General features: G+C 43.4%; 1 protein-coding gene and 1 long non-coding RNA gene across 5 annotated transcripts in view; one reads left to right on the top strand and one right to left on the bottom strand.

The window, feature by feature from the left end:
• The window catches only part of TRPM1 (transient receptor potential cation channel subfamily M member 1), a 153,744-nt gene that overhangs the window by 72,311 nt on the left and 54,916 nt on the right, over positions 1 to 26,517 (top strand). For 3 of the 4 annotated variants that reach the window (XM_023195674.2, XM_023195672.1, XM_023195673.1), the window contains 9 exons: positions 2,462 to 2,541; positions 9,258 to 9,453; positions 11,389 to 11,602; positions 12,307 to 12,431; positions 13,254 to 13,425; positions 16,227 to 16,401; positions 16,816 to 16,939; positions 18,000 to 18,072; positions 18,866 to 18,966. In XM_023195674.2, the coding sequence (XP_023051442.1) occupies positions 9,451 to 9,453; positions 11,389 to 11,602; positions 12,307 to 12,431; positions 13,254 to 13,425; positions 16,227 to 16,401; positions 16,816 to 16,939; positions 18,000 to 18,072; positions 18,866 to 18,966 (987 nt within the window). In that variant the 5' untranslated portion in view covers positions 2,462 to 2,541; positions 9,258 to 9,450. Of the gene's footprint in view, positions 1 to 2,461; positions 2,542 to 9,257; positions 9,454 to 11,388; positions 11,603 to 12,306; positions 12,432 to 13,253; positions 13,426 to 16,226; positions 16,432 to 16,815; positions 16,940 to 17,999; positions 18,073 to 18,865; positions 19,288 to 26,517 lie in introns of those variants that run through there. The other variant, XR_002727169.1, reaches the window with a different exon arrangement.
• LOC111528831 overlaps positions 1 to 26,517 on the bottom strand; it is an 89,738-nt gene that overhangs the window by 18,691 nt on the left and 44,530 nt on the right. The gene's annotated exons all lie outside the window — the stretch shown is intronic.

Raw genomic sequence — 26,517 nt, 5'->3', positions numbered from 1 at the left:
CTGCCCCTTCGTGAGCTGCCCTGGAGAGAGTTTCCCCTGGCAAGGAGTTAAGGGAGGCCTGGGGCCAACAACCACGTGAATGAGCCTGGAAATGGATCCTTCTGGGTTTCATTCCTTCTCTTAAGATCACAGCCCCACCCACAGCTCAGTCAAATCCTTGTGAGAGACCAGAGTCAGAAGCACCCAGCTAAGCCACATTCAACTCTTAGTCCGTAGAAGCTGGGAGATAATACATGTTTGTTGTTCTAAACCACTAAGATTTGGGGCAATCTGTTTTGTTAATCCATAGTTAATTAATACAATATGTTATATCTACATATATGTGTGTATGTATAGAGAGGGACCACACATACATTTATATCTGTTTTTATACCTGTCTCTATATATTATAAGTCATGAGTTCACACTGATAACTTTAATTTTACCTCAGTGCTATAGGGTTCATTGTGATCTTCCCCACTTTCCATATTTGTAACTCCTTTCTCCAGCAGTAGAAACCCAGCTCTGATCATCTGCAATATATTAATTTATTTGTTCAGTCCTAGAGGACACAAAAAACAGCTTCAGAATTGCTATCTTATGTTCCAGAAAAAATAACCTACTCATGGGAGTTCAATCTTTGTTTAGAGTTCTTGTCTTTAGTTGTCATATAGTCCAAATATGCAAACACTATGTTATGAAAAACAAGGGCTTTCCAGCTTCTCTGGGAAGTAAGGCATGAGATGCAAAGGGGAAGCACAGTTTCTTTCCAAGCAGCACATGCTGGGCTTCGCTGTCTTGCACTGGAGAAGCGTGAAACGGAAGGGAAAAATGCAAAACAGAAGGGCAGGGCAGGGCTTCAGAAGTTCCCGCTCTGTGCTTTCTTTCTCCCCTGAGCCCACACTGCCTGCCTCCCTTGCATTAGCACAAAAGCACCAACATCTGAGGCCAGCGATGTTGTTTTTAAACAGTCATTAAATTATTTACAGAGAAAAGTGTGTTGCTTTTTGAAGGCTTCTGAGGAAGGTTTGAATTATCATCATTTCTATTATTCAAAAAGCCAAGTAACAAGCCGACTTGGATCTCCCCAGAAAGGCTGAGTTTGGGGGGTACTTGCAGGCCCTAATCTGCACAAGGGCTCTCCTAGAGTAACAAATGGGACATCGGCATGACCCCGCTGCGGAGGGCCTCTGTGACATGCGGTTGTCACTGCAGACCTCTGCAGAGGTGACCTCCCCAGAGACAAGAGACCTCCCAGAGCAGCACTGCTGCCTGGGTAAATGGGGACATCCAGGATGCCAGCTCCAAGCCTCACCCCACAGATAACTCAGTCCCACCCTGGTCACAGGCACATGGGGCACTCCTCATGGCAGTTGTGGGAAAGTGGCCAAGAACACGAGGTTCAACCAGCCATGGTTTCTCTAAGATCTGCCTCAGGATTGTCACATGCTAAGTACTCCACTTCCCCATGCCTGCAAGCACCCCACAAGTTCCCCACAGACACACACACACTACACAGGTCATACATATTCACGCACACGCCACACTACACAGGTCACAGTCATGCACACAACACACTACACTGCACACATACCACACACATCACACCACACACACATCACACACACACCACACATGCACACACACCCGCCCAGACTCATCACACATACACACATGCATCACGATACACTCTGCACTCGTACAACACACATCCATCAGACACATACACAAACATAGCACACACACACATCATACATTCACAAATAGCACAAATATGCACTGAGCCAGGCCTCATGGAGATCCAGCAAAGGGTGCTGGCTCTCTCCCTGCCTCCCATGAGCCCTTCCTTGCCCCGCAGCCTGCCTGCACCTACCTCCCACCTGCAGGAAGGGCTCTCCCCAGCTCTCTCCACCAACTGACTCCACAAACCCTGGGAGGCAGACCCAGTGGGGCCCTTCAGATGCAGGCCAGTTCACTTCCCAGTGCCCAGCCTCTGTGTGAGATGTCCCTGGTGACTGAAAACAAGAGGCCATGTAGGACAAAGCCAGCAGGAACTGCTGAGCATCCAGCACCAGCAGGGCCTCCACAGGGGATTTCCCTCCCACCTCCCTCTGCTGCAGGTGGCCTCCATGAGCTGCACCCCTATCGTGCCATTTCCAGATGGTGAACAACACTTGCACTGCAGTTTTTCTCCTCGGAAATCCCCACAGCTCCCACCACAGAGCTGTGCACCAAAAATATCTTCAACAGGTGGATAGGGATGAATTAAGGTGCAAAATGAGAACCATTAAATACATACTTGCAAGCCATTTCTCTTAAAAGGTACTAGCACTAAGATCCTTAAAGATTTGCATCCACCATTATTGCAGATGACTATTCAGATGTTGTGGGCAGACATATTGTTTTATAAAAGTATAAGAATGGACTCTGATGATGGCTTGGGAATATATTGGTCTAATATCCACTTCTCTCTCTCTTCCAGGGTCAGAAATCTTGGATAGAGAAAACCTTTTGCAAACGGGAATGTATCTTTGTAATTCCTAGCACAAAAGACGCTAACAGGTAAATTGGAAGCCACGATTAAGACATTATCCAAACCAGTGCTTGTCTACCACTGTTCTCGTGTTTGTAGGAGGCAGAAAGAGGAGTTCAAAAGTGTGGCCAGAATCCATTCCCCATGGGAGTCACTAACTAGCGAGTCACTCAGGCTCCTTGTTACTCCATTAACATGCAAATAGCTTCAGAAAAGAGTTTCCATCCGCCACTCACCCTAATGCGAAACTCTCATAGCCAAATGGGCCTACATCATTCCTGTTAGTCTTAGCAAGATCAAGGAGTTGAGGGCTTTCAACAGGTTTCCAGGATATTTTCCAGGCCTCTTTAATAGAGTTTCATAATGTATTTAGATGAAAAGAAATTTTCATCACAGGGAAGATCTGAGCGATTGAATGAACTAGCCATGACTTTATTAAAGGATTTGGCTTGTGCACAAAACCCCAAACAATTTTATTCACTGACATGAAAATGCATCTTGTTATAAGCTGAACAGAGGCCTTGTAAAGTCAGGCAAGCAGAGATTAATTTAGCTAAAATGTCTCATCTCTAAGGGCAAAAGCTGTGAGACTGAGTCTGGGGGAAGAAGAACAATTTATCCACATATTCACCCAATATGAAATTCATGCAGATAGAAGCATGACACAGAAGTACACACTCCTCGAGATCACCTGTTTTAAATTTGTTTCACACATGCAGTCACAGGCCCTCCACATCCCCAAGCTGCCCTCTGACCCACACCACCCTGCAGATTCTCCTCCCTGTTTAAACCCCAGTGATTGCCCCCTGAGGTAAAAAATGCCATTATGAAACAATGCCAACAGTCACAAAAATCTCCCCTTTGTTGCATCCACATGTCCCTTCTTATTTCAATGGCACATAGGCCATCCCGGGAACTCTCTGTGCCAGCACTGCACTCCTCCATGAAGCCAGATATCCAGGCAATAGAGGGCAAAAGGTGCTTCTGGGCTCACACACAAGCCTTCTTGATGCACTCCATGCGGTCCCCAGCATGGATTTAAAAAAAAAGATGAAAAACCCAACCATTTAAACCCTTGGAAATGATCCCAAAGACAAACAGCAAGTAAATAACTATCTTTAGAGAAAGCCAGCAAAAATTCAGTAAAAAAGGCTAGAGTCTGTGGGATCTGAACCAAGAGTTTCCTCCCTCCCCCTGCCCAGCTCAGCAAGATGGAGACTCTGCTCCAGACTGCTGCAGCCAAGAACACAGAGCTTCCTCTCCACCAGCTCCCAGTCAGGAGCTGGAGAAATCCTTCTTCTAGGGAGGAGCAGGATTTCAGCATTTCTCCTCCTGTCCCCTCCTACCTGTTGCTGAGGCTAAGTCCTGGATGAATGCAGTTGAGGGATAGAGGCTCCCTTCTTCCACCTGCACCCCACTCATGTAAGCAGCAACCACAGAAAGTGAGAGTGGTTATACTGGCTTCAGACAAAACATACTTTAAAGCAAGAAAATGTAACTAGAGATATTAAGGACATTTTATAATGATAAATGGGATAATCCATCAGGAAATTATAACAAATATAAACATATATGTACCTAAAACAGCACCAAAATGCATGAAGCAAAACTGACATAAAGAAAGGAAGAAGGAGACAATTCAAGATGACAGCTGGAGACTTCAATACCCCACTTCCAATAATGGATAGATCACCTAAACAGAAGACCAACTAGGGAATAGAAAGCTTGAACAACATCATAAACCAATTAGGCTTAACAGATATCTATAGAGCACATCACCCAATAACAATAGAAAACACATTCTTCTCAAGTGCATATGGAACATTCTCCAGAATAGACCGTGTGTTAGTCCATTAAAAAGCCTCAATATACCTAAAAGGATAGAAATAATACAAAATAAGTCCTCCAACCACAATTAAATAAATTTAGAAATAAGAAATCAATAGGAGGAAAAAAATTGGAAACTCATAAATATGTGAAAATTAGCACACTACCAAATCACCACTGGGTTAAAGAAAATGTCAAAATGTAAATTAGAAAATACTTTTAGATAAATGAAAATGAAGACATAACAAACCAAAACGTGGGAATGCCGGTAAAGTAGTGCGGACAGGGAAATTTATACCTGTAAATACCTATATTAAGAAAGATCTTTAATAAATAACATAACTTTCTACTATAAGACACTGGAAAAAGAAGAATAAACTAAACTTAAAACAAGTAGAGGGAAGGAAATAATGATTAAAATGGAAATTAATGGAAAAGAGAATAGAAAAGTAGAGCAATTCAATGAAATTAAAAGCTCTTCTTTAAAAAGCTCAACAAAACTAACGTATCTTTAGCTAGAGTCATAAAAGAAGAAAAAGATAAGACTCAAATGACTAGAATCAGAAATGAAAGAGGGGACATTACCACCAACCTTATAGAAATGAGTATAAAAGAATACTATGACTTATATGCAAACGAATTAGACAACTTAGATGAAATGGGAAAATTTCGAGAAATATACAAACTGCCAAAACTGACTCAAGGAAAAGTGTACAATCTGAACAGATCTATAAGGAGTAAAGAGATAGGATTAGTAATTTAAAAAACTGCCCAAAGAATAGCCCAGGCCCACATGGCTTCTTTGGTGAATTCTAAAAAACATTTAAGGAAGAGTTAACACCAATTCTTCACAAACTCTTCAAGAAAATAGCAGAGAAGGCAACATTCCCCAACTCATTTAATGAGGGCAGTACTACCCAGAAACCAAACTAGACAAAGACATTACAAGATAGAAAACTATAGATCAATATCTCTTATGAATATAGATGCAGAAATTCTGAACAAAATACTATCAAACCAAATCCAGCAACATATAAAAATAATGATACACCATGACCAAGCAGGATTTATCCCAGGAATGTAAAGTTGGTTTGCATTAGAAAAATAATTAATGTAATATAGCATATCAATATGGTAGAAACAAAAATCACATGATCTTCTCAATAGGCACAGCAAAAGAGTTGGATAAAACTCAACACTCTTTATAAAAAATCACTCAGAAAACCAGGAATAGAAGGGAACTTCCTCAACCCGATAAAGAACAGCTATGAAGAATACACAGTTAACATCAGACTTAATGGTGAAAGATTGAATGCTTTCCTCCTAAGATTAGGAACAAGTTAAGGATGTCCTCTCTCACTACTTCTATTCAACATTTTAATGGAAGTACAAGCCAAAGCAATTAAGTAAGATAAAGAAAGAAAGAAAAAGTATCGAGATTGGAAAGAGAGAAGTAAAACTCTCTGTTTGCAGATGACATAATCTTACACATAGAAAAATCTTAAGGAATCTACCAAAAAATATTAGAACTAATAAATGAATTCAGCAAGGTTGAGGCATATAAGATCAATACACAAAAATCAAGTGTATTTCTATACACTTGCAATGAACTATATGGAAATGAAACTGACAACATAATTTATATATAACTGCATCAAAAAGAATAATAGGAGGACTCACATTTTCTGATTTCAAAACTTAATACAAAGCTACAGTAATAAAAGGACAATAATACTGGCACAGGACAGACAGATAGACAAACGGAACAGAATTGACAGTCCAGAAATAAACCCATACACCTATGGCAAATTGATTTTTGGCAAGGGTGAAAAGTACTTTCAAAGGGGAAATAGTAGTCGTCTCTTCAGCAAATGGTGCTGGAATAACTGGACAGCCACATGCAAAAGAATAGACTTGGACCCTTACCTCATGCTATCTATAAAAGTTAACTCAAAATGGACCAAACACCTAAATGTCAGAGCTAAAACTATAAAACTCTTAGAAGAAAATGTAAGGGTAAATCATGACCTGGGATTTGGCAAATGATTCTGAGGTATGAAACCAAAAACATGGACAACAAAAACAAAAACAAAACATTGGCTTTACCAAAATTCAACACTTTGTGCTTCAAGAGATGCTATCAAGAAAGTGGAAAGACGACCCACAGAATGGGAGAAAATATTTGCAAATTATGTATCTGATAAGGGACTTGTATGCAGAATACAGAAAGAGATCCTACAATTCAATAATTAAAAAAAGATAAATAACCTAAGTTTTTTAAATGGGCAAAGGAAATGGATAGACATCTCTCCAAAGAAGATACACAAATAGTCAACAAGCACATGAAAAGATGCTCGATGTCCTTATTCTTCAGGGAAATGCAAATCAAAACCATGATGATATACTGCTTCACAATCAGTCGGAAGACTAGGAGGAAAAGGTAAGAGAGTGTGTGGGAGAGGATATGGAGAAATCAGAACCCTCAGACACTGCTGGTGGAAATGTACAATGATACGGCCACCTTGGAGAATAGTTTGGTGGTTCTTCAGAAGATTAAACATAGAGTAACCATATGACCCAGCAATCCCATTCCTAGTGTATACCCAAGAAAAATGAAAACATTCATCCACTCAAAAACTTGTTACATAAATATTCATAGCAGCATTATTCATAACAGCCGAAGAGTGCAAATAGCCCAAATGTCCATTAAATGATAAATAGATGAACAAAATGTTCATCTGTTTATACATGAGAATATTATTCAGCCATAAAAGGGAGTGAAGTACCGACACATGATACAATATGGATGAACCTTGAAAACATGCTAAGAAGCTGGTCTCCAAAGACCACATATTAGAGGACTGCCTTCATATGAAGTGTCTAGAACATGGAAATCCACAGAGATAAAAAGTAGACTTGTGGTTGCTTATGGCTTGGGGAGGGGTGCACAGGTAGATAGATGGTGGTGAGAAGGAAGCTAACTTAAAATATGCCATGCCAAGCTTCTTTTTGAGGTGATGAAAATGTTCGAAAATTAACTGTGATGATGATTGCACATATCTGTCAATACTAAAAACCATTTAATCTCTCTCTCTATACACACACACACACACACACACACATATATATATATATATGTATGTGCTTTTTTTTTTTCTTTTTGAGATGGAGTCTCACTCTGTCACCCAGGCTGGAGTGCAGTGCCACAGTCCCAGCTCATTGCAAGCTCCGCCTCTGGGGTTCAAACAATTCTTCTGCCTCAGCCTCCCAAGTAGCTGGGATTACAGACATGCACCACCACACCCGGCTAATTTTTGTGTTTATGGTAGAGACAGGGTTTCACAATGTTGACCAGGCTGGTCTCGAACTCCTGATCTCAAGTGATCCATGTGCCATGGCCTCTGAAAGTTTTGAGATTACAGGTGTGAGCCACTATGCCCGTCCTGAATCATATACTTGAAATGCGTTGATTATGGATTACATGAATTATATCTCAATAAAAGGAAAAAAGAGAGAGAGAGAAAGAGAAAGAAAGAAAAAGAGGGAGGGAGGGAAGATGAAAGGCCATCAGAAGGAGGGTGGGAGGGAGAGAATGAGGGAAGTGGTGAGGGAAAAGGAAAAGGAAAACCAAAAGGAAAGACAAGGCAGGGAGGAAGCCCCAAGGCTGGCCCCATGGGAGCACAGAAGGCCTCCTGGCAAGGGCCCTGCACATGTGCGTTACACACGTGCACACACTCACACATCTAGCCTAGTAAAGATATCCTCTCGAGTCCCCAAGCCGACTCCATTCTCAGTTCTTCCACCCCCAGCTCTCCCACCCCATTTGCTAGGATGCACGGCTGCCCACGCAGGCTCCTGGTGGGTCCAGGAACAGACCTGTCCTCCATGCCTTCCCTGGATTCCATCTCCCCCAAGACATCACTCCAGGCTACTGCAGTTCTTCCTAATGTTTTCAAGTTTTTGGTGGGTCCAGTTCACTCAAAACAGTGGCAGCCAAAAATGATGGAGTAACAGATGAAATCCTAGGCACGCTAGGAAAAGAAGCTGGCAGAAAGCCAGGGAACATGTTCAGAGAAGACTAGAAAGCCAGACTTCAGGGAGGCCGTGAGAGGTTGGCTGGGTTTTGGGAGAGATGCTGTAGAACTAGAAGATCCCTGATGTTGGGGCAGGTTATGGCCCAATGGGCCATCTGTCCAAGGCAGAAAAAGACATATTGGTCACTTTTGAAATAGCCTTTTAGCATTACTTGGGTGGAGAAATGTTTTACTAAGGAACGGAACAATTCAACAGTATGGAAAAATTTGGCTGACACCTAAGTAAGTAATTTTAGAACTTTGGAAGGCCAAGGCAGGCGGATTGCTTGAGTTTGAGACCAGCCTGGGCAACATGGCAAAGTCTGTCTCTACTAAAAATACAAAAACTAGCTGAGCATGGTGGTGGGTGCCTGTGGTCCCAGCTACTTGGGAGGCTGAGGTGAGAGGATCACCCGAGCTTGGGGAGGTCCAGGCTGCAGTGCGCTGTGATAGCGCCACTGCACTCCAACCTGAACGACAAGAGAAAGAAAAATCTGGAAGGTCAACTCTGTGTTCAGAGGGCATGTCTATACTTTGTCACAGAATGTTCAGTACTTGACATTTATACTGATGTTATTAAGACATCAAAAAGTTAAAATATTTTCAGAAAGAAAGAGCAACCATCCAATGTGTCTAAAATCAACTGGCATATAAAGAGATGTGCACTGATTATCTGGAAAAGGCCATCAGATGGGGCATTTCTGTCCCTAATAAAGCTGGCTTACTAAAGTGTTAGTAGGCTTCTGTTTGGGCCCAACTCACCTGTTGAAGTTAATTCATCTTTGCTAATGAAGGGGAAAGGGGGAGATTGTTGTAGAAAGACCCTGCTTTGCCTTTGTTTTCAGGTGTTGCTGTGGCCAGTTCACCAACCAGCATATCCCCCCTCTGCCAAGTGCAACACCCAGCAAAAATGAAGAGGAAAACAAACAGGTGGAGACTCAGCCTGAGAAATGGTCTGTTGCCAAGCACACCCAGAGCTACCCAACAGATTCCTATGGAGTTCTTGAATTCCAGGGTGGCGGATACTCCAATAAAGCCATGGTGAGAAAGGCATTCAGACATGGTACCACTAGGATCACAGCTTTTGTTGGCGGCCAGTCTCCCAGTCCCAAACTGCAGATACCTGGTCTCCTTCATGGCTGTGGCTCAATCTTCCTAGATATTTCACTGAAAAACCAAGAGATTTATCTGCGCACATGGCTTTTAGCCATGAGGCTTGGAAACTGGACACCATTGTAAAGAACATCTAGTGTCCTGTAAATCCATACCGAACCTCTGAATCCACAAACCAGGCTCTGGCCCAACCCTGCAAACACACTCCATTGCTCCATCTTCAGTAATGAAAGACAAATTCCTTTTTCTAATAACTGTGGACCTGCAGTCCCCTTAGATGTATTGAGAGTCTTTGGAAATATTTTCCTCTGAGGTCTGTCCACAGCTTCCCTGGGCCTGCACTCAGCTGGCCTGAGAAGGACCAAGGTCCCTCACATTTGCATGTAAACAGGGAGTGCCCTCTGCCTTTCCAGTGAGCCCTGCCAGAGTGGGGGAGGCTTCAGCTCTGTGATCCATTCCAGCTCACTCTGAATTACACTCCTGCATGCCCAGTCACAACCTTTTTGCAATTTCATTTTATTTCACTGGCCCAACATCATCGTTACAATAAAATTTAGTTGTGTTCCAAATGCTGCAATATACAGTCTTCTGAAATGGCTCCCTACATATTAGCCTAGACACGAAGAAGCATTTCATAGAAGACAAGGCATCTGAGCATTATTAACCCCCTCCTCACTTTGAAGAGAAGGTCAGGTTCACATGTGGGCCCATGATCCCCTGTCCCATTTACTCAGCAACATCCTCATCCAACTTCTTGGGCCACTATTCTAGCTAAGCCAACTTTGGAACCTATTCCTCCAAGGTTAGGATTGCCAGATAAAATACAGGACACCCAGCTATATTTGAATTTCAGACATATCATGGATAAATTTTCAGTACAAGTATGTCCCAAATATTGCATGATTTATTGCATTTAATAAAAATGTTGTACTGAAACATTTTTCATTGTTCCTCTACAATTCAAATTTAACTGAGTGTCTGGGTCTGTTTGGCTGCTATAACAAATTGCCTTAGGCTGGGTAATTTATAAGCAGCAGAAATTTATTGCTCACATTTCTAGAGTCTGGGAGGCCCAAGATCAAGGTGCCAGCAGATCTGGTGTCTGGTGAGGGTCCATCCTCTGCTTCACACAGCTGGCACGTTCTTGCTGTGTCCTCACATGGCAGAAGCAGAGAACAAGTTCTCTGAGTCCTCCTTTTTTTTTTTTTTTTTGAGATGGAGTTTCAATCTTGTTACCCAGGCTGGAGTGCAATGTGCAATCTTGGCTCACTGCAACCTTTGCCTCCCGGGTTCAAGTGATTCTCCTGCCTCAGCTTCCGAAGTAGCTAGGATTGTGGGTGTGCACCACCACACCTGGCTAATTTTGTATTTTTTTTAGTAGAGATGGGGTTTCAACATGTTGGTCAGGCTGGTCGTGAACTCCTGACCTCAAGTGATCCACCTGCCTCGGCTTCCCAAAGTGCTGGGATTACAGGCGTGAGCTACCATGCCCGGCCCTGAGTCCTCTTTTATAAGGACACTGGTCCCATTCATGAGGGATCCATGCTCGTAACCTAATCACCTTCTAACATCCCACCTCTTAACACTATTGCATTGGAAATTAGGTTTCCACGTGAATTTTAGGGGAATACAAACATTCAGACCATAGCACCAGGCATCTTTTATTTGCATTTGCTAAACCTGACAATCCTCTCCAAAGTTCCCTTCAGTCACTTGGTCACAGACTCACACAGAGGGCTCCAGGGCCCTGAGGGAGAGACAAGCCAGGCAGTTCTTGCTTGGACATGAGCAATAGCCTCACTCCCCTTTGACATGAGAAGCAAAACCAAGAACAGAGGCTGAGTGCCACACACTCTTTCACAGTATATCCGTGTATCCTATGACACCAAGCCAGACTCACTACTCCACCTCATGGTGAAAGATTGGCAGCTGGAACTCCCCAAGCTCTTAATATCTGTGCATGGAGGCCTCCAGAACTTTGAGATGCAGCCCAAGCTGAAACAAGTCTTTGGGAAAGGCCTGATCAAGGCTGCCATGACCACTGGGGCCTGGATCTTCACCGGGGGAGTCAGCACAGGTAAGAGCAGGCCCTTTCCCTCCCAATAGTCAATGTACCACCCAGAACTCATTGTGGTCCCCAAAGAGCTTCTTAATAACTAAGGACAACAAAACATATTGCATCCTGATCATATTTATGAGAAAAGTGAAGTCTTTATTCTGTAGCTTGTGGTTTTTACTTTGGTATGACTCTTAAAAAAAAAAAACAAAACAAAACAGCAAGTACAATAATGATTGTCATAATGGTGAACATCTCTGGGTCACCCATGACATGCAATGTTCCTTGAACTGAGCCCTGTACAAGCATCATCTTCATTAGACCTCTTGACAATCCTTTTCCTGTTATAGGAAAGGAAACTGAGGCACAAAGACATTAAGGAATATACCAGGGAGTCTGGCTCTCAATTTTCATGGAAGGCAGCCAAGGAATGCCAAAAAGACTCCAGTTATTTCCAACTTTAGGCCTTAGACATCTGTAAAGGAAATCCCTGTACAGTTGCTTTGGTTTCTGTTTTTGTTTTCCCATATCTAGAGTTGATGCAAGACTGCTAGTTATCATGAGCTCAGACTTTCAGTGTACTTTGTTTTAATGATAAAGATGAGTATGTCTCACTCCTGATCTGTAGGGAATGTAAGGACTCAGGGCAAGAGTCCCTAAATTTCATGAATGATAGTATGCTGGGAAGTTGAAGAGCCTAAAATATGACTGATGGCTGCTCACAGGTGTCATCAGCCACGTAGGGGATGCCTTGAAAGACCACTCCTCCAAGTCCAGAGGCCGGGTTTGTGCTATAGGAATTGCTCCATGGGGCATCGTGGAGAATAAGGAAGACCTGGTTGGAAAGGATGTAAGTGTTTTCTCTGCAAATGTTGGCAATTGTTTAAAATTAATGATTGATTTTGAGGTAACTGTAGATTCAGATGCAGTTGTAAGAATAATAAGAGAGCTCCCTTGCGGTCTTTCCCATTTTTCCAGTGGTAACATCTTGCAAAACCACAATGCAAGATCACAACCCGGATACTGTCATTGATATGGTCAAGGTGCAGAATGTTTCCATCAACACAAGGATCCCTCCTGTTGCCCTTTCATATGTATATATCTCATTTCTTCCTACCCCCACCTCCTCTTTAACCCCTGGAAACCACTAATCTGCACCCCCCCCCAACACACCCATTTCAAGAAGGTTCAGTAAATGGGATCATATAGTAATGTAACCTTTGGGGACTGCTTTTTTTCACTCCACACAGTTCTCTGAACATGCGTCCAGGTTGCCATATGTATCGGTCTTCATTCCTTTTTACTGCTGGATGGCATCCCATGGTAGGGATGCACCAGTTTCTTTAACCATTTGTCTGTTGAGGAACAGTTTGGCTGTTACAAGTAAAGTAGCCATAAACATTTCTGTGCAGGATTTGAGGTTAACATAGGTTTTCATTTCTCTATGATAAATGCCAGGAGTGCAATTGCTAGGTTGTCATTATCTAAAACAATTAACTTTCTTTCTATTTTAATGTAACAATTTGCAAAAATAAAACCTTCAACAGGCAGGGTAGAGAGGTAAGAATAGGTTTTAGTGCTGTCACTCCACACATATGTATTGTGCTTGCTTCCCTCGTTGGTCTTAACATCCAAGTCCTGCAGGTCTGATTTGCACTGTGCACTTTGTCAGGTAACAAGAGTGTACCAGACCATGTCCAACCCTCTAAGTAAGCTCTCTGTGCTCAACAACTCCCACACCCACTTCATCCTGGCTGACAATGGCACCCTGGGCAAGTATGGCGCCGAGGTGAAGCTGCGAAGGCTGCTGGAAAAACACATCTCCCTGCAGAAGATCAACACAAGTAAGTGCTGGCAAAGGCATGCACTCCTTCTGGGCTGATGCCATCACAGAGGAAACAAGGCTGAGAAGGAGATTGCGCAAGGGGATTAGAAGATTAACCTTGCTTCTTGTTAGGTCAACAGAAAATGACTCACCTAGATGCCTTACCTTAGCCACCTACCAAGTCATATCCACTGGGCTACATGGGGATGCTTTGCCCCAGGTTCATGAGTTAGCACGAAACAACCCTCAGTGCTTGCCATGGTGATGGCCTTGCCCACCCTGTTGTCCAGTGGTTCTTGTTCCCTGTAATTAGTTGTTATTTTTTAAATGTTTTAACAGGAAAACAATTTCTCAAAGATTTAGTGTGATTCCTTCTATTTGCTGATAAGTATCATGTGATCATTAAATATCTCTGTAACTCTGGGCCTGTCACGTAGACTAAGATGGCCAGGTGGGGACATATCTGGAGAGGGCTGCAGGAGCCATCTGCTCCTGAAGGGGCATCATCCTTGCTGGTCCTGAGGGGGAGCTGTCACTGTCAGACCAAAGCTGAGGTTGAACTAGAGAGACGCAAACCTCAACCAGATGAAACAATGATAACCACTGGTTAGAATTACAATAACTGGTATAATCTCTTGGAGCATGTTTATACTCCGGTAATTCTTAACGTCAAACAATTATTAAACGATCTGAAAGAGTAGTTTGTTTTTCCCATTACTGGCAAGATTTTTGTGGGAGACCATCTAGTCCTGGCGAATGGTCATTGGGAAGCATCATGTATGGGACTGTGATACTGCAGAGTGGGTAGAACGGGGATGGCCTACTAGGAAAAGCTGTAGATTTCCAAGAGTCAGATATTGATGAATACATTGGTTGATGACTAAATTTTTTTTGTTCTCACATCTCTAATTTTTCTGGACTTGGAAGTTTTTACAACACCCCACTTCACTGGCCATGTGACTTGTGGGCTTCCCTTTGTCATCCTTCGCCTAGGGCTCTCAGCAGGGCAGGGACAGCAAAGGGGTGCTCAGTTGTCACTTCCCACAGCACGGAGCTTCGAGGACCCCAGCCTAAGCCAAGAAGAATCTGTTCTACTCTGTTGCTCGAAAAGAAGGTGATTTGGCCACCATATTCCTAAAGATTGAAAATACCAAGCCTTGCTTGGGTTGGAAATCTCAAAGGCAGAGTCCAGGATATCTTAGTTCATTTTTCCAAATATCTCCTGGTCAGGGCTTGGCACAAAGCAGACCCTCAATGCATGTCTGCTGAAATGAACTTAACCGTAATTACTCTGGTGGACACAGCAGAGTCACTCAACATATGTAAGAGTCCCTGACTGTAGAAACGCCTCATGGAAGCAAATTAGAAACTCTGAAATGGCTCATCTGAAATTCTCCAATCTTCTCGTAACAAATGCTGGCAGATTTTGTCTGAAGCCCTTCAGAGCTGAGACCAACAACACTTCCACTTGCCTTTGGTTAATGTTGATCAATTAATTCCCATCACAAATGGACAGCTGGTGAAACAGGCTCAGAGCGTGATCTGTCATGGCCAGTGTGGCATAAAATTGGGAAGTAGGCAAATGTGCTTCCACTCCCATTTCCTTCTCATTCCAGAATCCCAGCTTCCTGGAATCTTCCTGCCACCTCCTGCTTCCCAGAGCCATCCCTGCAGATTCTGCCACCAAAAGTTAGTCGGTGCCCACTGTGTTCTTGAAGAGTCCTGTTAACTGATAGATACAGAAGGGGGTCTCTGGGAATAGGTCATTAACTGATGGGCTACTAGTGGTCCATGTGGCTGCGTCCAATATCAGCGCTTTATTTCAGCCACTGAAGACAGAAACGTCAACAAGAACAGTGTACCGCATTTATATGCTATAACATTTACAAAATTATTTGATAGCCAAACACATGTACTGATATTTTCACACCTGCAGGAGGTAAAGGAGGCACTGTGATTGTTCATCTTTTACAAATGGCTGTCTAAGGCTCTTGGTGATTTGGTGAGATGTCATAAAGGAGAGGCCAGGAATTGAACTGCAATTTCCCTGGCTGGTCCAGATCCCCTTTCATCATCTCATTCTTCAGGGACAGCCATCAGGTTGGAAATTTCAGACCATGGGCTAGGACAGCCAGGGAGGTATTTTTCCAGCAAGGAATATCTTGCAATATTTCTCAGTGGTCACCTTGAGGTAGCCCGAACATCGGGTGAGTGGGTTATTCAGGAGTTTAACCATATGTGAGTCACAAAGTTTCAGATTTTGAGGTCCTGGTTTTCCCAATGAGGCCATGATATGTGACAGAATGCAAGAATGAAAATCGGGCTGGGCGCAGTGGCTCACACCTGTAATCCTAGCAATTTGGGAGGCTGAGGCAGGTGGATCACTTGAGCTCAGGTGTTTGAGACCAGCCTGGGCAACATGGTGAGACTTCCTCTCTATCAAAAATACAAAAATTAGCTGGATGTAGTGGCATGTGCCTGTAGTCCCAGCTACTCAGGAGGCTGAGGTGGGAGGATTGCCTGAGCTGGGGAAGGTTGAGGCTGTAGAGAGCCATGATCATGCCACTGCACTCCAGCTTGGGGGACAGAGTGAGATTCTGTCTCAAAACAAACAAACAAACAAACAAACAAAAACAGAAAAAGAACAAAGAACAAAGAAAAGAAAAAGAAAATTGCTGTCATGTCCCTGAGTTCCTTCCAGCCAGACGGAGCATCCCTGAGTCGTAATGTTTTTCCTCTTCCCTATACTTCAGGAGTTAAGACAACCCGGCAGACAATGCAGGGCACAGGTGGTACCGGCGAATGTGGTTTGTGTTGCAGGACTGGGGCAGGGCGTGCCCCTTGTGGGCCTCGTGGTGGAGGGGGGCCCTAACGTGGTGTCCATCGTCTTGGAATACCTGCGAGAAGAGCCTCCTGTCCCCGTGGTGATTTGTGATGGCAGCGGACGCGCCTCGGACATCCTGTCCTTTGCGCACAAGTACTGTGAAGAAGGCGGGTAGGATTTCTGACGCGCGAGGAAGGGCGGGTTCGTAGCTGCCTCTTTGCTGGGCCAAGGAGAAAATCTAAAGTGGTCCGCTTAGACATTCCAAACATGTTTAACTCAGGAGGATTTGCTAGATCTCCTCTCCCATTTCCTGAGGTCAGCATCCACCGGGACCGTCAGAGGCAGGGTGGTCCTGAGGGAATTCTCTCTCCCTCATTCCAACTTCATTTTCCCTTAGAAAGTTTGCAACGAAGCTGGAATTTAAGACAAGTAAGAATACGGTGTTTGACTATGGCCACTTTTTGTCTCCTGTGTCAGGATATCCTCCCACAGCAAAGTCCCAAATCAAAGACAGAGAGATGTCTGACTCATTCATATAGAGGTTTAACTTGCCTTGTTTTGTTCTCTCGCATTTTCTTTGAACAGAATAATAAGTGAGTCCCTCAGGGAGCAACTTCTAGTTACCATTCAGAAAACATTTAATTACAATAAGGCACAATCTCATCAGCTGTTTGCAATGATAATGGAGTGCATGAAGAAGAAAGAACTCGTAAGTGTCTTGAATTTATTTCCAAACAAGCTCCGTGGAGAGAATTCTGTTTCCTTTTCTAATTCTGCCCATGTGTGCATGACAGGCTCGTTCATATTTTAGTCCGGCCTTTTCCAAGAGACAGTACAAATGCATACCAAATTGGCGACTGTGTCCACATGACAGAAGCTAAACAAGCCCATACGGGGGAGGGCCCCTGGTGCTTTCGAACCTTAGCAAGTGGGGCATGACATCACACAACATCCTTCGAGGCTCATAAGATTACTCAGATTCATAGTCTTGGGGAAAAGGGCCACATACCACCCTGTCAGGCATGTTTGCAAAGTTCTGTTATTTTATTTCCCATTCCTTCCCTCTTCCGTTGCATTTACAAAGAATAGGCCCTCTTGTCGTGCACATAAGAGGGACCCTTCAAAATTCTAAGGCACACATTTCCTACAGATATCTCCTGTCTGATTAGTGCATCTCCGATGGCGACTGAGAGTTTGGAGTGTAGCTCCCTCCTCTTGAGGGTGCCAGAATGGATGGGGAAAATAATAAAATCAGTATGCAGGCAGGCACCCTAGAGCAATGCTGCAACTTCGGGAAATCAGCCGGGCATGGTGGCTCACACCTGTAATCCCAGCACTTTGGGAGGCTGAGGCAGGCAGATCTCCTGAGGTTGGGAGTTTGAGATCAGCCTGGCCAACATGGCGAAACCCCATCTCTACTAAAAATACCAAGAAAATTAGCCAGGCACGGTGGCGTGCACCTGTAATCCCAGCTACTCGGGAGGCTGAGGTAGGAGAATCGCTTGAACCTGGGAGGTGGAGTTTGCAGTGACCCAAGATTGCGCCATTGCACTCCAGCCTGGGCAACAAGAGCGAAGATCCATCTCAAAAAAAAAAAAAAAAGAAAGAAAGAAAGAAAAGAAAAAAGAAATCAACAGCACTTGCTTTGAAACTGTTTAGTGTCAGGATCATTTTATTATGCGTCAGTCTCTGTGGTCATTTTGTAACAACATCCCATGTCTCCCTCTTGTTTTCAACTTGGCTTTAACTTGGTCTTTTCACATTTTCAGGTCACTGTGTTCAGAATGGGTTCTGAGGGCCAGCAGGACATCGAGATGGCAATTTTAACTGCCCTGCTGAAAGGTGAGCTCTCGGGAAATGGTGACTCCTGTCCCTTTGATGTTGGCCTGGCCGGCAATCCTTCCCCCCCGGCCTCCCGTGGATTATGTCTGCTGGTGCTAGACCCTGAGCCAGCCAGGCTGCTTGAGCGGTCTCAGCGTGAAGCCACGGCAGAGTGACGAGGCTGGCTACAGGTTTCTGTGGAGCGGAGGTCTGTGGGTGCTCCTGGACCCATCATGGGCCGAGGTCAGAACCGTTTCTATTTGTAACTGGTTCACTGAGGGCTTCAGCTCCTAGAGTGTAAACATGAGATGGATTCCTTTGCAATCACTGCATTCCACAGTGTTCTGTCCAATTTCCCTGTCTCAACTCTAATGATAGGCTTCAGGCCAGCGTTCATGGCCGGGGGCTCTGCTCTGCAATGCACAATTCCTCCCTGCCTCTCTGTTAGCCTGGTGCCATGAGGGGGCAGAGAGGACAGAGACAGGGGAGGGGTCACTGTCAGGCTGGCTGCCTGGCAGTCCCAGGGTTCCAGCCTTCCTGGAGATCATCTCCAGGGGCCCCAAGTCACTTCCTCTTCTGTCCCTTCCAAGGAGACCATGCACAGCTGGCATGGGAAGAGGCTGCCTCCACCTTCCTCCCGGGAAGCTCTTTCAGCTTGGTGCCTTTGTGGTCTATTCAGGGCGAGAGCAAAGGCAGCAATGCTTAGTTCTAGGCCAGCAGCCCAGGGGAAGCCTGTGCTCACCACCCAGCACCTGCCAAACCCTGGCAGTCCAGGCAAGGAGTGAAAAATCATTCCGGTTTCTTGCCTTTCCAGGAACAAACGCATCTGCTCCAGATCAGCTGAGCTTGGCACTGGCTTGGAATCGCGTGGACATAGCACGAAGCCAGATCTTTGTCTTCGGGCCCCACTGGCCGGTGAAACTGTTTTTTTCCATTCATATCATTGATCATGACTTTGTACAAGTGACACATGAGTATTTTTTCCCTTGTGACATGGAACTCAGGAAATGATGTGGGGTTTCTGATGATAGGATATGTAATCTATTAGGATCATTAGAAGATGGTACTGTTTAACTTTAAAGAACCAACAAGAAGTAAGAGCTACTGGCACCAATTCCACATTCAAACCAGTACTCCTGAAGAAATTAATCACCAAATCTTTTATCGTTGCTGGTGAAAGTGGGTTTTTACCTTTTTAAAGAAAAAGAAGAAGAAATAAAATAGCTTATTAAAATTAAATGCAATGCTTCCATCCAGGGCAATGATTTTTCAAACTATGTTCCATGAAACCCTGGAGGCCTAGAGAACTCTGTGTGTGTGTGTGTGTGTGTGCGTGCGTGTGTATAGGGTGTCTGTGTGCATGTGATATGTGTGCCTGTATGTGGTATGATTATGTGTAGGTGAGTAATGTGTGTGGGCATGCGTGGTATAGTGTGTATGTGTGCATGTGGGTGTCATTGGGAGGGTATTGTGTGTATGTGATATGGGATGAGCAGTGTGTGAGGTGTTGAGGAGTACTAATGTGTGTGTGTGAGACAGGGATGAGCACATGTGTGTGTGTGAACACACGTAAGTCTGCATGATAAAGGACTCCAGGCCTACTCCTCCTTCAGTCAAAGCAGCTTCTTTGATCCATTTTACAGGTTAGGAGTCAGGATAAATTTGTGTTTGCAAAAAGGGCTCTGCTGCTTATGAAAGGTAGTAGGAATATCTACAGGATTTATGTTGGTTTTAAAAATCACATTTCTTGGCCAGGCACGGTGGCTCACACCTGTAATTCCAGCACTTTGGGAGGCCGATTCAGGAGGATTGCTTGAGGCCAGGAGTTCAAGTCCAACCTGGTCAACATAGTGAGACCCCATCTCTACAAAAAATAAAAAAAATTAGCCAGGCATGAGAGTGCATGCCTATACTCCCAGCTACTTTGGAGGCTGAGGCAGGAGGATTGCTTGAGCCTAGGAATTTGAGGTTACAGTGAGCTATGACTGCACAACTGCACTGCAGCCTGGGTGAGAGAGTGAGATCCCATCTCTAAAACATAAAAAAAAATGCAAAACCATTTCTCAAAACATCCCTGGCATATTGCTGCATAAATGCATTTTATTTAACTGCCTCTGTGTTTAGGTCTCCCAAAGCATTTAATTGCCTCCCAAAGCATTTAACTGCCTCTGTGTTTAGGTCTCCTGAAAGTTGCCTCCACACATTGCCATAACATGTTTTATCACTCTTTATTGATTGATCACGTGTAGATGGATCCGTCAGTTCTCCACTTGGTAATAGAAGGAAGTGGATTGCCCACTCCGCCTCCACCGCCCCTGTTCCTCCTGGATTTGATAGTTGCCTGTTTAATTCTATTTTTTTTTTTTGAAATGGAGTCTCACTCTGTTGCCCAGGCTAGAGTGCAGTAGTGTGATCTCAGTTCACTACAACCTCCGCATCCTGGGTTCAAGCGTTTCTCCTGCCTCAGCCTCCCAAGTATCTGGGACTACAGGCACCCACCATGCCTAGCTAAACCTTTTTGCATTTTTAGTGGAGACAAGGTTTCACCATGTTGGCCAGGCTGGTCTCAAACTCCTGACCTCAAGTGATCCGCCTGCCTTGGCCTCCCAAAGTGATTACAGGCATGAGTCACTGCATCCAGCCCTGTTTAATTCTTAGATTGGTCACCTTTATGATGGTAAAGAGTACGTGGAACCATCTACTTGTTTTGTCCACTTCAGATTCCCATTTTGTTAAATGAGGAAATTCACTGTATACTCCTCCTTCCTCTCTTGACAAGTTCCATCTTCCTAATTCAATCAGCCCCACCTTTTACAAGGTGCTTGACATGGTGAACATGTACATATCATTCTTTAATCATTATTGAGGTTCTGCTTACATCTTGCTCTTTAATCATCACTCAGTTTTCATACTTGGTCTCCACGTTGAGTCTGAAAAATGGAGAAACCAGCAGATTTGACGTTCTTGTGATTACATGAAGATTGTTCACTGCTGAACTGCATAGTAGGATTGAAGTCAAAGAGAAGGAAAGGTAGCCCTGGGTCACTTATCTGGTTCACATAAAGGAAAATATGACAGGCATCAAGGTTTCTATCATTCATCAACTATTTAAAATTAGGTGACTTTTTAATTTCCTTCATATTTGGACCATGACTTATTTGAATAGATATGTGCTTTTCTCCACATTTCTAATTGATTCTCTTTCTTCTTCCAAACAGTTGCCTTGGTGTCACTGCTGTATCTATTTTTTTTTTTTAAGGTATTTTTACTGTATCTTCAGTTTGGTTCCAAACAAATAGATGTAAAGTTTGGTACATGCCTATGTACACTTGCCACTGCTAATGTTGAGGCTTATACTAGTCCGTGTTCACACTGCTATAAAGAATAGCAGTCTTCTGAGACTAGGTAATTTGTAAAGAAAGGAGGTTTAATTGACTCACAGCTCCAAATGGCTGGGGAGGCCACAGGACACTTACAATCATGGTGGAGGGCGAAGGAGAAGCAAAGGCACATCTTACATGGCAGCAGGTGAAAGAGCGAAAAGAGCATGAGGGGCTGCCACACATTTTTAAAACTGCCAGTTCTCCTAAGAAGTCTTTCACTATCATGAGAACAGCATGGGGGAAACCACCCTCATGATCCAGTCACCTCACTCCAGGCCCCACCATTGACACCTGGGGATTACAACTGGAGATGAGATTTGGGTGGGACACAGAGCCAAACCATATCAAGACTCTTGTCGGCAACATGGATATATCAAGCATGGCTGCGGCAAAGGCTACATTGTGGGGAGCCAGGGCAAAATTATTGCACTCTTTCCAAGATGAAGCCATACAGATATTACCTTAAAAATGCCGTTTTGTACTTTTATTTGTATTACATAGTTTATATTTAATATATATTTTGTACTTCAAGTTCAGAGGCACAAGTGCAGGTTTGTTATGTAGATAAACTTGTGTCATGGGGGTTTGTTGTACAGATTATTTCATTACCCAGTTATTAAGCCTAGTACCCACTAGTTGTTTTTCCTGACCCTCTCCATCCCCCCACTCTCCTCCCTCCAAAAGGCCCCACTGTCGGTTATTCCTCTCTGTGTGTCCATGTGTTTTCATCATTTAGCTCCCACTTATGAGAATATGCAGCATTTGGTTTTCTGTTCCTGCCTTAGTTTCTAAGGATAATGGCTTCCATCTCCATCCATGTCCCTGCAAAGGACATAACCTTGTTCTTTTTTATGGCTGCAGTCATATCTATTCCCTTACTTGTTACTGTCCCATTTCTTCTTGAAGAATCTTTCAAAGCCCCGTGAGTTCCTACCCCCGTCTTCCCTGGATGCTCTCAATGCCTGCTGTACAGCTATCTACATCAGACATCCCTTCATTGCACTCTGAGTCTGGCCATTGCCTCCTAGACCCCATGTCTTCCTCCCTTTCAGATTCCTTTTTCATTTTGCTGGAGCATATCTTCAAGTAACTTTTACAGAAAAGCATGTGGGAGGATTACTGTCTTAGTCTGTGTTGTGTTTCTGTAGCAGAATACCACAGATGGGGTAATTGATAAAGAACAGAGATTTATTTCTTACAGTTCTAGAAACTGGAAAGTCCAGGATCAAGGGGCTGGTATCTTGTCAGGGCCTTCTTGCTGCATCATCCCATGGTGGGAGGTGAAAGAGTAAGAGAGTGAGAGACGGTGAGAAAGGGCTGAACTCTTAAAACAAATATCCTTTCAAGATCATGAACCCTCTCCTTCTATAAAAGCATTAATCCATTCATGAGAGCAGAATTTCATAACCTAAACAATTTTAAAGGTCCTATCCCTCAGCACTGTTGCACTGGGGATTCAGTTTCCAACACAAGAACTTTGGGGGACACTTTCAAACCACAGCAATTATCATTCTCTGTCTTTACATGTCTGAAAAAAGTTTGCCTCACATGAGGCTCAAGATTGTCATATGATTTTCATTTAATTATAGATGAACCATTGTTTTCTCTTTGCTCTTTGCTTTTTCAGTGCCTGAAAATTTCACAAGGACATGTCTTCTATTTCAAGCAAATGAAAATAGAAGTGTTTAGAGAATGCAAACTCAAGCAGCTATATCTTCACATATGTAGACATTTAATTCTTCTGGCTTTCAAAGGTCCTTTTATGCTGAAGACCTGAATCAGCTCTGTGAAATTTTCTTCTATCTCTTCTTTGAGTGTTTCTTTCTTTATTATCTCTTTCTTCATCTGGAATTTCTATTAGTCAAGCAGTTACTGGTCCCCTTCTCCCAGACTGACCCTCCATTTTCAGTTTTTTATTTCTCTATCATTTTGCTGTATGTTTTTGGAAATTTCAACTTTTTGTTTAACTTTTATACAATTTTTAAAGTTTTAGGCACCCATACTTTTTATATTTAAGAAAGTGTTTTTGTTCCTTAACAATTTTATTTTCTTATTAGCCTATTTTCATCTCAAAGATGCAGTATCTAAGGATATGAATTAGATTTTTTGAAGTTCTCTTCTGTTCCCTAGATTATCTCTATTTTCTCCCTGGTCAGCTGTTCTTTTTGTTCATTTTGGGTTTTTCTGTTATGCTGTTGATTTTCTCAAATGCTCTAGATCCTTGGCTGTTCATCACACTACAGAATGAGAGATAGAACTGCTTAATTAGTATGGAAACCCATTTTGCCAAGAGGTTTTCCTCCTCCCTGGGAGGACTGCCCAGGAGTTCCCTGCTTAGGAAGGAGAGTGTCACCTGAACCTCCCTGCTTTGCTGAGTGCGGACTGGAGAGGGCTGATGGGCTCTGGGCCTCCCTGTTCTTTAGCAGACATCCTCCCGGTTTTTCCTAGGAGTGAAGCCCAGGAATGCAGTTGCTTGCTCTGTACCCACCACAGTGGCAGCCTGGAGTCTGGGAGGGGATGAGTGGCCTCCTGCTCTGTAGACCATCTTCCAGTCACCATGCCTTCTGCCCACCACCTGCCCTCTTCTTTGTATCTTGGAAAATCTGGTCTCACCTCAATGGTAACCTCCACATTGCACATTTGGGGCTTTGGCTTCCTCTCCATAGTTTTAACTGGTCCTTCAATGCTTCCAGAAATCTGTTAAAAACTCTCTGGCCCGCCTCTTCTCCCTGAAATAGATTTTTCTTTTTTATAGTCCTCTGCTGTCATTTAAATAGTTTTTGGGGAGAGAGGGAAGACAGCAAACACATGCTCAGGCTGCAACCTGGATCCAAAAGTCCTTCTCTGTCTCCCTACAGTGGGATATAAGGTCTCTGAAGTCTTCTTTTAATAGTTGAAGCACTCAACTAACTATGTGCCTGTGAATCTATAGTCTATCTAGAATTCTTCATATAGTAGAAAACTTGTGGTAGGGAGGACATAAGAATTCCAACACAGTGGCCGAGTGCGGTGGCTCATGCCTGTAATCCCAGCACTTTGGGAGGCCGAAGCCAGCGGATCACGAGGTCAGGAGATCAAGACCATCCTGGCTAACACAGTGAAACCCCGTCTCTACTAAAAATACAAAAAATTAGCCGGGCGTGGTGGCAGGCACCTGTAGTCCCAGCTACTTGGGAGGCTGAGGCAGGAGAATGGCGTGAACCTGGGAGGCAGAGCTTGCAGTGAGCCGAGATCGCACTACTGTACTCCAGCCTGGGGGACAGAGTGAGACTCCATCTCAAATTCCAACACAGTAAATCAATCTTAGGTCTGATTTGCTATATATTACTAGTCAAAATTCTTCTATCTATATTTTCTATTATTGCATGCAAAAAATAAAAGCTGTATGAGAATATAATGGTGGTTATCAGAAGCGAGGATGGGAGGGATTGGGAGATTTTGGTTAAAAAGTACAAAGTTTCAGTTAAGAAGAATAAATTCTGGAGACCTATTGTACAACATAGTGACTATAATTAATGATAACATATAGTGCACTTGAAAATTGCCAAAAGAGTAGATTTTAAATGTTCTCATAACAAAAATGGTAAGTATGTGAGATGATGGATATGTTCATTAGCTTGAGTTCATCGTTCCACAATGTATATATATATTTAAGCATCATGTATACCACAGATATAATTTGTCATTTGTTAATTAAAACAATTAATTAAAATAAAAGCTTTGCAAAAAAAAATTATTCTTAAAACATACTTTTAAACGTAACAAAGAGGTCGGGCACAGTGGCTCACTCCAGTAATCCCAGCACTTTGGAAGACTGAGGTGGGTGGATCACCTGAGGTCAGGAGTTCGAGACAAGCCTGGCCAACATGGTGAAACCCCGTCTCTACTAAAAATACAAAAAAGGATGTGATGCTGCAGGCCTATAATCCCAGCTACTCGGGAGGCTCAGGCAGGAGAATTGCTTGAACCTGGGAGCCGGAGGTTGCAGTGAGCTGAGATCATGCCTCTGCCCTCAGCCTGGGTGACAGAGCAAAACTCCATCTCAAAAAATAAACAAACAAATAAACAAAAAACATAATGAAGAGAGAGAAAAGGAGAGATGTTTGATATATACAAGGAACAAAAGGCAATTTATTTATTTACGTTGAATCATAAAAACTTTGGACTAACAATTTTTGAATGAAAATCCTTAGCAACATTCATCTCAAGAGCTTTTTTATCTTGCAAAATTGATACTCTCTGCCCATCAAACAATAATTCCCCATTTTGCCCTCCCCTATGAATACTGGCAGCCACCATTCTACTTTCTGTTGTCATGAATATGACTACTGTCAGTACCTCCTATAAGTGGAATCATATAGTATTTGTCCTTTTGTGACTGGCTTGTTTCACTCAGAACAATGTCTCAAAGTTCATCTGTGTTGTAGCATGTGTCAGAATTTCCCTCCTTTTAAGGCTGAATAATATTCCATTGTATGGATAGACCATATTTGCTTATCCAAGCATCCATCAGTGGACACTTGGGTTGCTCCCATGTTTTAGAATAATGCTGCTATGTATGTAGGTATACAAATTCTTCTTCAAGACTTGCTTTCAGTTCTTTTGGGTATATGCCAAGAAGTGAAATCACTGGGTCACACAGTAATTCTATTTTTAATTTTTTGAGGAATCACCAAACTCCTTCCATAGCAGTTGCACCATTTTACATTTCTACCCACAGTGCACAGGGTTCTACTTGGTCCACATTTTCATAAACATTTGTCATTTTCTGTTGTCTAAAATAGCCATCTTGGCTGGGCACGGTGGCTCATACCTGTAATCCCAGCACTTTGGGAGGCTGAGGCAGGTGGATCACCTGAGGTCAGGAGTTGGAGACCAGCCTGGCCAACATGGCGAAACCCCTTCTCTACTAAAAATACAAAAAAAGAAAAATTAGCCGGGAGTGGTGGTGCACACCTGTAGTCCCAGCTACTTAGGAGGCTGAGACAGGAGAATCACTTGAACCCAGAAGGCAGAGGTTGCAGTGAGCCAAGATTGCGCCACTGCACTCCAGCCTGGGCAACAAGAGACAGACTCTGTCTCA

This window comes from Piliocolobus tephrosceles, chromosome 6 (assembly GCF_002776525.5).
Source record: "Piliocolobus tephrosceles isolate RC106 chromosome 6, ASM277652v3, whole genome shotgun sequence".
Classification (NCBI taxonomy): Eukaryota; Metazoa; Chordata; class Mammalia; order Primates; family Cercopithecidae; genus Piliocolobus; species Piliocolobus tephrosceles.
Note: the sequence above shows the minus strand (reverse complement) of the source record. Positions and strands in the feature narration are given on the sequence as shown.